At 41.2% G+C, this 13349-nt stretch overlaps 1 protein-coding gene across 1 annotated transcript in view; it reads left to right on the top strand.

Moving 5' to 3' along the window:
• LOC115228146 (nascent polypeptide-associated complex subunit alpha, muscle-specific form) overlaps nucleotides 1-13349 on the top strand; it is a 48786-nt gene that overhangs the window by 30727 nt on the left and 4710 nt on the right. The window contains 8 exon segments of the mRNA XM_029798800.2: nucleotides 2-161; nucleotides 194-865; nucleotides 3005-3127; nucleotides 4194-5540; nucleotides 5606-6604; nucleotides 8193-8278; nucleotides 9517-9600; nucleotides 11778-11818. Of these exon segments, the coding sequence (XP_029654660.2) occupies nucleotides 2-161; nucleotides 194-865; nucleotides 3005-3127; nucleotides 4194-5540; nucleotides 5606-6604; nucleotides 8193-8278; nucleotides 9517-9600; nucleotides 11778-11818 (3512 nt within the window).

Here is a 13349-nt window from a genome sequence, read left to right on the forward strand (position 1 = left end):
CACCTAAATCTGCCAAGCTGTCACCCAAGGCTACACCTAAATCTGCCAAGCTGTCACCCAAGGCCACTCCCAAATCTGCCAAGCTGTCACCCAAGGCTACACCTAAATCTGCGATGTTGTCACCCAAGGCCACACCCAAATCTGCCAAGCTGTCGCCCAAGGCCACTCCAAATCTGCCAAGCTGTCACCCAAGGCCATGCCTGAGTCTGCAAAGGTGTCACCCAAGGCCACGCCTGAGTCTGCCAAAGTGTCTCTCAAGACCACACCTAAATCTTCTAAGCTATCACCTAGAGCCACTCCTAAGTCTATCAAGGTGTCTCTTACAATTACACCCAAGTCTGCCAATGTGTCTTTCAGGGCAACACCCAAGTCCACCAAGGCATCTCCCAAAGTAACACCTGAGTCCTTCAAGGCGTCTCCCAAAGCAACACCCAAGTCCACCAAGGCATCTCCCAAAGCAACTCCTAAGTCTGCGAAGGTGTCCCCCAAAGCAACACCCAAGTCCACCAAGGGGTCTCCCAAAGCAACACCCAGGTCTCCCAAGACATCTCCAAAAGCAACGCCCAAGTCTGCTAAAATTGTTAGGTTGACAGCTGCTTCAAAATCGACATCTAAGAGAAGTTCCTTATTATCAAACACCAATATTAAAATCAAAACTCCAAAATCAGATAGAAAAAAAGCTATAATTCTACAAAATATCCATGGAAGGCAATCAGCGAGAAAATCTGTCCACAAAGGGGTGAAACCCCTCTGGTCCCAAATTGTTAAACAAGGAGCAAATAAAGTGAAAATCAACAAGAAAGCTGTGGTGGCTGCCTTTAAGCCCAAAAGTAAAGCTGTGAAAGCCATTTCCTTACCTAGAAAGGTATGTCTGTCCTTCATCTTTTATTTGTTTCAGTCATTAAGTAATATACGAGCATTTAATATCAGTTATGTGTACGTCACCGAGCTGGCATTAGCACACCATACAAAGTGCTCAGTGGCCTTTCACACATCTTCACGTTCTGAGTTCAAATTCAACCAAGGTTGACTTTATCTTTCATCCTTTTTGAAGTTGGTAAAATAAGGACCAGTCGAGCACTGAGGGCAATGTTATTGACTTAACCCCTTTACATTCTTGTCTAACCCTTTAGTATTTAAACTGGCCAGATCCAACCTCTCAAACTACCCTACAATGTCATCCTAAAAATAAGCAGCTGCATCATTGAAATCTCAAGGCTCTGACTTAATGATTGATTACTTCCAAATTAGCAATTACATTTAACGGAGTGATCTGAATGTTAACCCTTTCATTACTGTATTTATTTTGAGATGCTCTGTGTTTCTTTCAATTATTTCAAATATAACAAAGAATTTAGTAAAATAACATCGTTATCATTAAGCTAGTGTTAGGAACATAAATTGTGACCAAGGTTTGGTGGAAGATTTGAATTCAAAACTTATGAAAACAAGACATTTATACTAAAGAGCCAGAGCCGGTTTCAGCCGGGTTGGTAATGAAAGGGTTAAGAATTGTTTCTCTTTTATATATTTTAACCCTTTTGTTACTGTATTTCTGTTGAAATGCTTTGTGTTTCTTTCAATTATTTCAAATATAACAAAGAATTTAGTAAAGTAATTTAGCTCACATTAAGCTAATGTTAGGAACATAAATTGTGACTAAGGTTCAAAACTTATGAAAACAAGACATTTGTACTATAGAGCCAGAGCAGGTTTCAGCCAGGTTGGTATCAAAAGAGTTAAGAATTGTTTCTCTATTATATATCTTAACCTTTTCGTTACCATATTTCTATTGAGATGCTCTGTGTTTCTTTCAATTAATTTTAAATATAACAAAGAATTTAGTAAAATAACTTGGTTATCATTAAGTTAGTGTTAGGAACATAAATTGTGACTAAGGTTTGGTGGAAGATTTTAATTCAAAACTTATGAAAACAAGACATTTATACTAAAGAGCCAGAGCCGGTTTCAGCCAGGTTGGTAACGAAAGGGTTAAAGAGTTGAGTCCAACTGAGTGGACTTTATCGTTCATCCCTTTGGAGTCAGTAAAATAAAAGGGTCAGTGTGATCAAATTATTGCCTCATCTCAAAAATTGTGAGCCTTGAACCCTACAAAGAAACTGGTGTCTTATTCTGAAGAAATTTTGTGATCTCAGTCGCTTATATACCATGGAAGCTGGGCAGCCAGCCTTGTGGGTTGTTGTTGTTCAGCAACAAGACGGGTAAGGGTGATGGTGTAGGGCTTAGGGGCAGGAGACCCCAGACCTTGGGAATAAAAACAACTTTGGTCATATTGTTGTAGTCAAGGGCTCTTCGCTGGGAGGTGGGCCTTGAAGTCGCTGGAAATGGGGATTTCAGGTCCAAATTCTTCAACAGCAGCCTTATGGGTGTGAGGGGTGAAGAAAAATACTTTTGAAGATGTGTAAAAATGGAATAATGTATGGAAAGGAAATATTGGAAAAAACACTTTGCAGTATTTCTTCTGACTCTCATGTTTGGAGTTCAAATCCTGCCAAGATAATATTGTTTGCTTATTTCAGTATTAAAAGCTGGGTTGTAGTTGTTATATTTACGTGAGGTAGACATTAGAGTTGAAAGTTCTGGAAATATTGTTTGCAGAGAAGTTATTATATATGGGAACAGGAAACTGAAAAAAAAAAGAAAAAAATTGATATTATTCACCATTACACATGTTTCGTTTGCTAATAGGAATTACAAAACTGTACATGTCAGATAAACATGTAAGAAATTTCCTATTAGAAATTTGTCAGAGAATCACATTATCCAGATGTAAATTTTATTAATTCCTATTAGCAAACGAAACATGTGTAATGGTGAATAAATAATACTAAAAAAAAAAAACTTTTCCAAATTCTTGTTTTAGTGTGTGTGTGTGTGTGTGCAATTTAAACGTCTAGTATTGTATATGTAAGTAAACCTTTGCTTATTCATCTTTGCTGTCATCAGAGTATTGATCATTGTTATTATTATTGTTTGATTCTAGAGTATCTATCCTGTGACTCCTCGCAGAAAAGTTTTGGCCTCAGCCCCAAGTACTGGTCATATTAATTCCCCATCAACGATTCTTGTTGGGAAACTGTTAAAGAGTACAAAATCTCCAGCCACAGTAAGTATATGTCTTTTTTTATATATTTTACTCATTTCCTGTCATTGGACTGCGGCCATGCTGGGGCACTGCCACAAGCGGTTTGGTCAAACAAATTATCCCTAGTACTTGTTTTGTCTATTACTTATTCTATTTGTCCCTTTTGCCAAACAACCAAGCTGCAGGTGTCTGAATCAACCATCAACAGGTTTTGGAGTCGTGGCACAATGACTCACGAATTTCGTCTGCGATGATTTATCATCATCATCATTTAACGCTAGCATGGGTTGGATGGTTCGACCGGGGTCTGGTAAGCCGTGGAGGCTGCACCAGGCTCTAGTCTGATTTGGCAGTGTTTCTACAGCTGGATGCCCTTCCTAACGCCGACCACTCCGTGAGTGTAGTGGGTGTTTTTTTACATGCCACCAGCACAGGGGCCAGATCAGGCTGGCAAACGGCCACGATCGGTTGGTGTGTGTGTGTACTTTTTATTCACTAAGCACCCATAAGAGAGGATCTCAAGGCTAACAGCACAGTTTTCAGTATTTTAACGAGGCACTTATGTTGTAATGTTTACCTTTTAGTATTAATAGTGCTTCCATTGCTAATAATTATTTATTTTCATGGTCTCAAAAATTTGTCCTATGAAGAAAGGCTGAGGACGCTCGACCTTTATTCTCTTGAAAAACGCCGCCGCCATGGGGATCTCATTCTCGCCCACAACATCATAAGCGGAAAGTGTAACCTCTCGAAAGAGCTGTTCTTCACTCCTGCTCCAGAGCGTAGGCTGCGGGGTCATTCCGAAAAGCTCTACCTGTGACGATTTCATCTCAATCGAAGGAGAGGAGCTTTCTCCATCCGGGTTGCGGATCCGTGGAACAAGCTGCCAGACGAGATGGTGAAGATGCCGACGACCGCTTTGTTCAAAGCCTCCCTTGACCTCAAGTGGCCTGAACTCTTTACATGAACACCACCCTGTACTTAACTCCATGTCCCCCTACATGGCCTTGCTATTTGCTTTTGAGCCAAATTAACTAACTAACTAACTAACTAACTATTTATTCATATAATTTCTTTTTACTTTCAGACTAAAAAACTGGCTTCGCCTTCGATTGAAAAATTTGATGAGAGTGATTTGTACGATTCCATTCCGGACAGTCCTGCTGCACCTCCACATATGTTTGTCTCACCTTTGAGATCTTCAGAATCTGGGTATTCACCGGCAAACTATAATCCCCTTTTAGAAAAATTGGTGGATCTACCAAAACGAAGAGCATCGGGTAAATTGGTTGGCATTAAAGAAAGTCCCAAACGCCGTAAGTCTGAAGACTTGAGTGAAGTTAGGAGATCAGTAAAAACTCCCAAGGGTCGTAAGTCTGAAGATCTGAGAGGAGTTAGAAAATTATTAAAAACTCCAGCCCGCCGAAAATCTGCTAAATTTGTTGGTGTTAAGGAAATGCTTAAAACTCCGAAGGGCCGTAAATCTGAAGATCTTAGAGGAGTTAGGAAGCTGGTAAAAACTCCAGCCCGCCGAAAATCTGCTAAATTTGTTGGTGTTAAGGAAATGCTTAAAACTCCGAAGGGCCGTAAATCTGAAGATCTGAGAGGAGTTAGGAAATTGGTAAAAACTCCAGCCCGTCGAACATCTGCTAAATTAGTTGGTGTTAAGGAAATGCTTAAAACACCCAAGGGTCGTAAATCTGAAGATCTGAGAGGAGTTAGGAAATTGGTAAAAACGCCAACCCGCCGAACGTCTGCCAAATTGGTTGGTGTTAAGGAAATGCTTAAAACTCCGAAGGGCCGTAAATCTGAAGATTTGAGAGGACTTAGGAAATTGGTAAAAACTCCAGTCCGCCAAACATCTCCTAAATTAGATGGTGTAAAAGAAATGTTTAAAACTCCCACGCAAAAATCCCCCAAGACTTCCCAAAAGGGCAGTCCTGCTAAGATGACTCCCAAGAAAACTAGCCCAGCTGCTAGGGTGACTCCTAAGAAAGCCAGTCCTGCTGTTAAGGTGACTCCCAAGAAAGTCAGCCCTGCTGTTAAGATGACTCCTAAGTCCGGTCTTACAGCCAAAGGGATCAAGAAGTCCACTCTTGCCAAAGTGACTCCCAAGAAGGCCAGCCCTGCTGTCAAGGTGACTCCCAAGAAAGCCAGTCCTGCCGCCAAAGTGACTCCCAAGAAGGCCAGCCCTGCTGTCAGGGTGACTCCCAAGAAGGCCAGCCGTGCTGCCAAGGTGACTCCCAAGAAGGCCAGCCCTGCTGCCAAGGTGACTCCCAAGAAGGCCAGCCCTGCTGTCAAGGTGACTCCCAAGAAGGCCAGCCCTGCTGTCAAGGTGACTCCCAAGAAGGCCAGCCCTGCTGTCAGGGTGACTCCCAAGAAGGCCAGCCCTGCTGTCAAGGTGACTCCCAAGAAAGCCAGTCCTGCTGCCAAAGTGTCTCCCAAGAAGGCTAGCCCTGCTGTCAAGGTGACTCCCAAGAAGGCCACCCTGCTGTCAAGGTGACTCCCAAGAAAGCCAGTCCTGCTGTCAAGGTGACTCCCAAGAAGGCCAGCCCTGCTGTCAAGGTGACTCCCAAGAAGGCCAGCCCTGCTGCCAAGGTTACTCCCAAGAAGGCCAGCCCTGCTGCCAAGGTTACTCCCAAGAAGGCCAGCCCTGCTGCCAAGGTTACTCCCAAGAAGGCCAGCCCTGCTGCCAAGGTTACTCCCAAGAAGGCCAGCCCTGCTGCCAAGGTTACTCCCAAGAAGGCCAGCCCTGCTGTTAAAGTGATCTCCAAGAAGTCTAGTCGTCTTGCTAAGGTGTCACCAAAGAAGGCTAGCCCTGCTGCCAAAGCCACACCCAAGAGGACCACCCGTGCAACCAGAGTAACTTTCAAGATGCCCAGCCCTGCTGCCAAGAAATCTACTCCACAGATTTCTAAGAAAGAAGATCCTAAAGTCATCGATAGTGCAAACTTAGACTCACCTGAAGTGCCAGCCTCTGGAAAGGCACGATCATCACGGAGAGCAGCTAGTAGTAAGTCTACTACGAAAGCTGAATCGGCAAAGCCTACCAGAAGCACAAGGAATGTTACAGGGAAGCAAACTGCTAAAAAGGGCTTAACTGTTTCAGAACCAGTATTAGCAGAGACCCCAAAACAAGCAGAGGTTGAGAAAGAAATCTCTGATGTTGCCAGTGCTTCAACGCCTGCTGATTCTCCAGTAAAAGCATCAAGGCAGACTAGAACCAACAAGAAGTTTACGTCCATTGCCAAAGGAAAAACACCTCCAAAGGAGAAGGAAAGCCCATCACCTTTAAAAACAATCGACCAGGATAAAAGTGAAGAATGTAGTCCTGTTGCTGTGAGATCACGAAAGACAAGAGCAACCAAAACTACATCAGATAAAGTTCCAAGGACGACTACAGTTGAGGCTACAAGGAAGAGAGTCAGCAAAAGGGCTGCTTCAAAAGCAAGTGTTGCAGAGGACAATCTGGAAACCCCTAGCAAGAAAAGACTTGTGGTGAGTAACTTCTCATTTTAGCACTATGTTTGTGGCATTAGGAAGGGCATCCAGCTGTAGAAACACTGCCAGATCACACTGGGGCCTGGTGCAGCCTTCGGGCTTCCCAGACCCCAGTTGAACCGTCCAACCCATGCTAGCATGGAAAGCGGACGTTAAACGATGATAATGATGATGAAGTCATCCTCATCATTTAACATCTGTTTTCCATGCTGGCATGGGTTGGACGGTTGGCCAAGAGCTGCACCAGCTTCCATTGTCTGTTTTGGAATGGTTTCTACAGCTGGAGGCCCTTCCCTATGCCATCCACTTTACAGAGTGCACTGGTTGCTATCCATGTGGCACCGGCATGTAAAGTGTTAAGCAAAAATATTTCCAGTTCTTCGCACCTATTGCTAAATCATCATCATCATCATCATCGTTTAACGTCCGTTTTCCATGCTAGCACGGGTTGGACAGTTTGACCGGGGTCTGGGAAGCCAGGGGCTGCACCAGGCTCCAGTCTGATTTGGCAGGGTTTTCTACAGCTGGATGCCCTTCCTAACACCAACCACTCCGACTGTGTAGTGGGTGCTTTTACGTGCCACTGGCATGGGTGCCATTTGCGTGACACCCAGTATCTGCCACGGCTGTGATTTTGCTCAGCTTAATGGGTCTTCTTCTCAAGCTCAACATAATGCCAAAGGTGTTGGTCATTGCCTCTGTTAGACCCAACACTGTGTTACATTTTAAACTTGCCCAATTAAATACACATATAATCCCCATTGTTGGTGCAGGGATGGGTGTGTGGTTGAGAAACTTGCTTCCCATTTATGTGGTTTTGGGTTCAGCCCCACTGCATGGCACATTGGGCAAGCATCTTCTATTATCATCCCAGGCCAACTAATGCCCTGTGAGTGGATTTGTTGGATGGAAATTGAAAGAAGCCTGTTGTATGTATACAACCTTCTCTTGACATCGTGTGAGGGTTGTATGCAAGCATCCCCATCATACAAGGGATGCTGTTCATTTCCAGTCTTTCATGGAAACATGTCTGGCCAGGCAAACAGATGAATGTTGGGTGACAGGACAAACATCAGGCCAAAGAATTACCTCCAGCAAATTCCAACTTCGGCAATGCCATAGGAAAAAAATATTTTCAGGAATTTTATTTTATTAGCTTGTGTGATCGTTACTGCATCGCCCGAGCATGATCGTTACCACGTCGCCTTACTAGCACTTGTGCAGGTGGCATGTGAAACATTCGAGCGAGGTCGTCGCCAGTGTTGCTGGACTGGCTCCTGTGCAGGTGGCACGTAAAAAGCATCATTTGGGCATGGCCGTTGCCAGTACCACCAAACTGGCCCTCGTGCCGGTGGCACATAAAAGCACCCACTACACTCTTGGAGTGGTTGGCGTTAGGAAGGGCATCCAGCTGTAGAAACTCTGCCAGATCAGATTGGAGTCTGGTTCGCCAGACCTCAGTCGGAAAGCGAACGTTAAACGATGAAAATGATGATGATGATGAAGTGACTTCCATTCCTTTTGTCAATTTTATTGTCAATGTTGTAGACTGAAAATATATTTATTCCAATTGTCTTCTGTTCAGGCTTCACCATCACCAAAACCAGTTAAGAAGGCATTGGAGAAGATATCTGAAAATGTCGACACCATTTCGGAAGAGTCACCAAAAAAGTAATTATTTCTTGTTCTTCTATTTCCCTGCATATAATGCTCACCTTTCAATTTCAATCTTAGGTGAGGGTGTTATAGATGCACATTTTGTTACTTATCTGTTAACTTAGCTTATATTAGTTTAGAGAATGACCATAAACTAACTTTCAGTTATGTTATCCCTTTAACCCTTTCATGCCAATCCACACAAGACTTCCCCTAATTCTTTAATACAAACTTTCTGTTTTAACCCTTTAGCATTCAGATTATTCTGTCAAATATAAAGCTTATGTATTCACACCATGTAAAAATTAATCTTGCATCATTTCATGACTTTGAGATTTCAATGATGTGATTGTTTATTTTTAAAAATGACACAATAAGGTAGCTATGAATGGTTATATCTGACTAGTTTGAACATAAAATAGGTAGAATATTATGGCCGGTTTAAACACTAAAGGGTTAAAGTAAACTCAACTGACCTTGACCGACCCGACTGTTAGGCATTGTTTCGACACTACTGGTCACAGGACACTGTCCATTCCCCTCTGCATTCATACCCTTGTAGCTCCAAATGCTTATTTTATTTTGTCAACCCACAGTTTTGGAGGCCTTCCAAGTGGCCTCTTCCATCTGCCCAGATACCACATGACAACTGCATGATTCTGCCAATTGTCGGTTTACCAGGTGGGGTTTGGCCCATTTGAACCTCTGCCTTCTGTATTCCCCTTTTGTCCAAACCATCATAGTCTTCTCTTTTGTATTGGGCCTCACAGAGGCAATGGCGAAAGACCGATATCTCTGGAGATATGCTGTGACTGCAAAGACCCGACAAATAATGTGAGTTCATGGCTGTTTCCTGCACCAGTTTCGCATAGCAGGCCCAGCCCATCCAAAGTTCCTTGGATTGCAGAACGACCTGCTGTGCTTACCTTGGATCGAAGGGTGACCTGCTGTTCTTTAGGAGACCTATTGAGTCAAGTACATCAACATCAAAATAAATATGCCAGTCATCGAATTTGATTTTGATTAATTGTGGAACTGACCAACATGATTGATTAAAAACAATGTGAATAAAGATGCATTACATTTGATAGAATAATAAATATTAAAGGGTTAAAACATGAAGTTTGTATCATAAAACTAGGGCCAGTGTCTGGTGAGTTGCTGTAAAAAGGGTGAAATTGTTCATGGAGGAAATTGTATAAAGTGTAAACATGTAAACGAAATTTTCAAGTTAGATTAATTTTCTTTTCCAGAAGAACTACAAGAAAAAGAGCTGCTACTGAGAATCCTACTGTGTCTCCTAAAGTTACCAGAACTCAGAAAACCAGACAGACTAGGTAGGGTTTTTTTCTCCCAATATATTGTAATTGTTGTGTGAGAAAGTATATATACTATGATTATAAAATATAGTGTCTTTCAAAAACATCCTGAATTTGAACACTATATCTCGTGTTTAAGAAAAAACAAAACATTTCACGCTCAAATTTTAGGAGGACATTCATCAACACACTTTCTGGGTTTTGTCAACTTATTTTTTTCCCGAGGCACCCGGGATTATATCCTCAATTTATATATCTTTATATATAAAAGTAAGGTTGTGTGCTGTCTGTCTCCTACGATTTAGATTCCTAACTACTCCCACATTTTGCAGTGTAGTTTAACCAAAACCAGGTATCTTATAGTCGTGATTCATATCGAGCCCTTCTGGGTATTAGCACGTGTCTACGATTTAAAAAAAATTTTACCATAAATTTTTCCCATTTTTAATGCATTTTTGGCATATATAAGGGAAGTAACTCTCTAAAAATAAGTTAATGTACATTTTTACTGACAGAAGAGATGACCTTTAACAGGACACCTTGCATACTGGAAGGGGCAGTTAAAGACCAAACCACGAATAAGAGTAATTTCAAAGGGAATGAAAAATAAAACTATTTCAATAGTTAGCGTTACACTCGTTTCTGCATCAATGTGCAAATAAATTAATTTGCCATCCATGCTTCTGTGTATAAAAACGTACACTAATTTTTATGAAAAATATGTTGTCTATTGACTTCATTACACATGCTGGCCACCAGTAGAATATTTCTCTAAATTTTCTACCCTTATTATTTGCTGCCGATTGTAGCTGCGCTTGCATGGTGGATTTGAAAAATTATAATGTATACGGATGGAACACGTGTATCTTCAGCGTTGCATAAATATGCATTAATTTTAGTGCCCTTAATGAAGAAGCCTGGATGACAAATTAATTTATTTGCATAATAAATGCAGAAACTTGAGTCTAGGGGTAACTATAGAAATATTTATTCTTCTTTCCCTTTGAAGTTACTCTTGTTCATGGTTTGGGCTTTAACAGCCATTTCCAGCATGTAAGGTGTCCTGTTAAAGATCACTTCTTCTATATGAAAATGTACATTAATTTAAATGAAAAGTATGACTTTATTACATATGCCGACCACCAGTAGAATGTTTCTCTAAATTTTCTCCCCTTATTATTTTTATATATGTGTGTGCATGTGAGAAAATGTCCCTAGGCTTCTAAAATTCTTTTTTTTTTTTTTTCCTGAAATGAAGAACACAAATTAATCCCAGAAACAGCTTTTAAAGCACTTTCCATATCTATACAGTTTTATTCAGTGTTTTACATGTAAGATTTGTGGAGGCGCAATGGCCCAGTGGTTAGGGCAGCGGACTCGCGGTCGTAGGATCACGGTTTTGATTTCCAGACCGGGCGTTGTGAGTGTTTATTGAGCGAAAACACCTAAAGCTCCACGAGGCACCGGCAGGGGATGGTGGTGATCCCTGCTGTACTCTTTCACCACAACTTTCTCTCACTCTTACTTCCTGTTTCTGTTGTACCTGTGTTTCAAAGGGCCGGCCTTGTCACTCTCTGTGTCACGCTTAATATCCCCGAGAACTACGTTAAGGGTGCACGTGTCTGTGGAGTGCTCAGCCACTTACACGTTAATTTCACGAGCAGGCTGTGAACCCTCGTCGTCGTAACCGACGGAGTGCTTCCATCCACATGTAAGATTATCTGGCATTAGTAACAACTTTGAAGAGTTGTATTTATAGAGATCAGCACGGATATCCCTAAAACTGACATGCATTTCATCTAACGTGTTTTACAAATAAGATTTCCAAATTCCGCCATGGTCGACTTTGCCTTTCATTCTTTCGGGGTTGGTTAATTAAGTACCTATTTCTTTACTACCCAACAAGGGGCTAAACACAGAGGGGACAGACAAATGGATTAAGTCGATTACATCGACCCCAGTGTGTAACTGGTACTTGATTTATCGACCCCGAAAAGATGAAAGGCAAAGTTGACCTCGGCAGACGAAATATGGCTATGCATTTCGCCTGCCAGCTCGCCGCCTTAAATTAAGTACCAGTTGCATAATACTGGGGTTGATCTAACCAACTGCCCACCCCCATCCCAAAATTTCGGGCCTTGTGCCTAGAGTAGAAAAATAAAGATTATTATTATTATTATCTTTTTTACTTACAGAGTTGTTCAGAAGTCAGCATCAAAGAACACAAAAGAAACTGGTATGTAACCGAAATTCCTTTGACTAGGCACTGATCTGTATGGTTGTTGTTTCACAGCATGTTAAGGAAGAGTGTGTGCGTGTATATGAACCATGTGGGTATATGTCATCATTTAACATCCACTTTTCCATGCTTGAGCGGGTCAGGCAGAATTTGTTGCTCCACATTTTCAATGGCCCCGATGCCCTATCACCAAACCCCCACCTGTTTCCAAGTAAGGTAATATTTTCCCATAGGTAGAGACATTTTTCATGGAAGGACTGGAAATGAACAACACCACCTGTATAACAGTGATGCTCTTTTACAATCATCACATAATATCAAACAAGGGTATGTCTACACACACACACACACCACAGATCTACAACAAACTTCTTTCAGTCTCCTTCCACCGAATCCATTTGCTTGGTTTTGATGGACTCAGGGCTATAATAGAAAACACTTACCCAGAGCACTGTGCAGTGGGACTGAACTCGAGACCACAAGGTTGGTAAACTAGCTTCTTAACCACACCTGCACCTTTCTTTTGATGACTTATCAGCTGCCAATGGTTACCAAATGTTATTGGTAGGAAGAAAAAAAACAAAACTTTCGGTTCTGTAAATGTGCCACATTAACCCTTTCGTTACTGTATTTATTTTGAGATGCTCTGAGTTTCTTTCAATTAATTTGAAATATAACAAAGAATTTAGTAAAATAACTTAGTTATCATTCAGCTGGTGTTAGGAACATAAACTGTGACTAAGGTTTGGTGGAAGATTTTAATTCAGAACTTATGAAAACAAGACATTTGTACTACAGAGCCAGAGCTGGTTTCAGCCAGGTTGGTATCAAAAGGGTTAAGAATTGTTTCTCTATTATATATTTTAACCCTTTCGTTACCACATTTCTATTGAGATGCTCTGTGTTTCTCTCTCGATTACTTTAAATATAACAAAGAATTTAGTAAAATAACTTAGTTATCATTCAGCTGGTGTTAGGAACATAAACTGTGACTAAGGTTTGGTGGAAGATTTTAATTCAGAACTTATGAAAACAAGACATTTGTACTACAGAGCCAGAGCTGGTTTCAGCCAGGTTGGTATCAAAAGGGTTAAGAATTGTTTCTCTATTATATATTTTAACCCTTTCGTTACCACATTTCTATTGAGATGCTCTGTGTTTCTTTCTCGATTACTTTAAATATAACAAAGAATTTAGTAAAATAACTTAGTTATCATTCAGCTGGTGTTAGGAACATAAACTGTGACTAAGGTTTGGTGGAAGATTTTAATTCAGAACTTATGAAAACAAGACATTTGTACTACAGAGCCAGAGCTGGTTTCAGCCAGGTTGGTATCAAAAGGGTTAAGAATTGTTTCTCTATTATATATTTTAACCCTTTCGTTACCACATTTCTATTGAGATGCTCTGTGTTTCTCTCTCGATTACTTTAAATATAACAAAGAATTTAGTAAAATAATTAGTTATCATTCAGCTGGTGTTAGGAACATAACTGTGACTAAGGTTTGGTGGAAGATTTTAATTCAGA

The sequence above is a fragment of the Octopus sinensis genome, linkage group LG2 (genome assembly GCF_006345805.1).
Source record: "Octopus sinensis linkage group LG2, ASM634580v1, whole genome shotgun sequence".
Taxonomy (NCBI): Eukaryota; Metazoa; Mollusca; class Cephalopoda; order Octopoda; family Octopodidae; genus Octopus; species Octopus sinensis.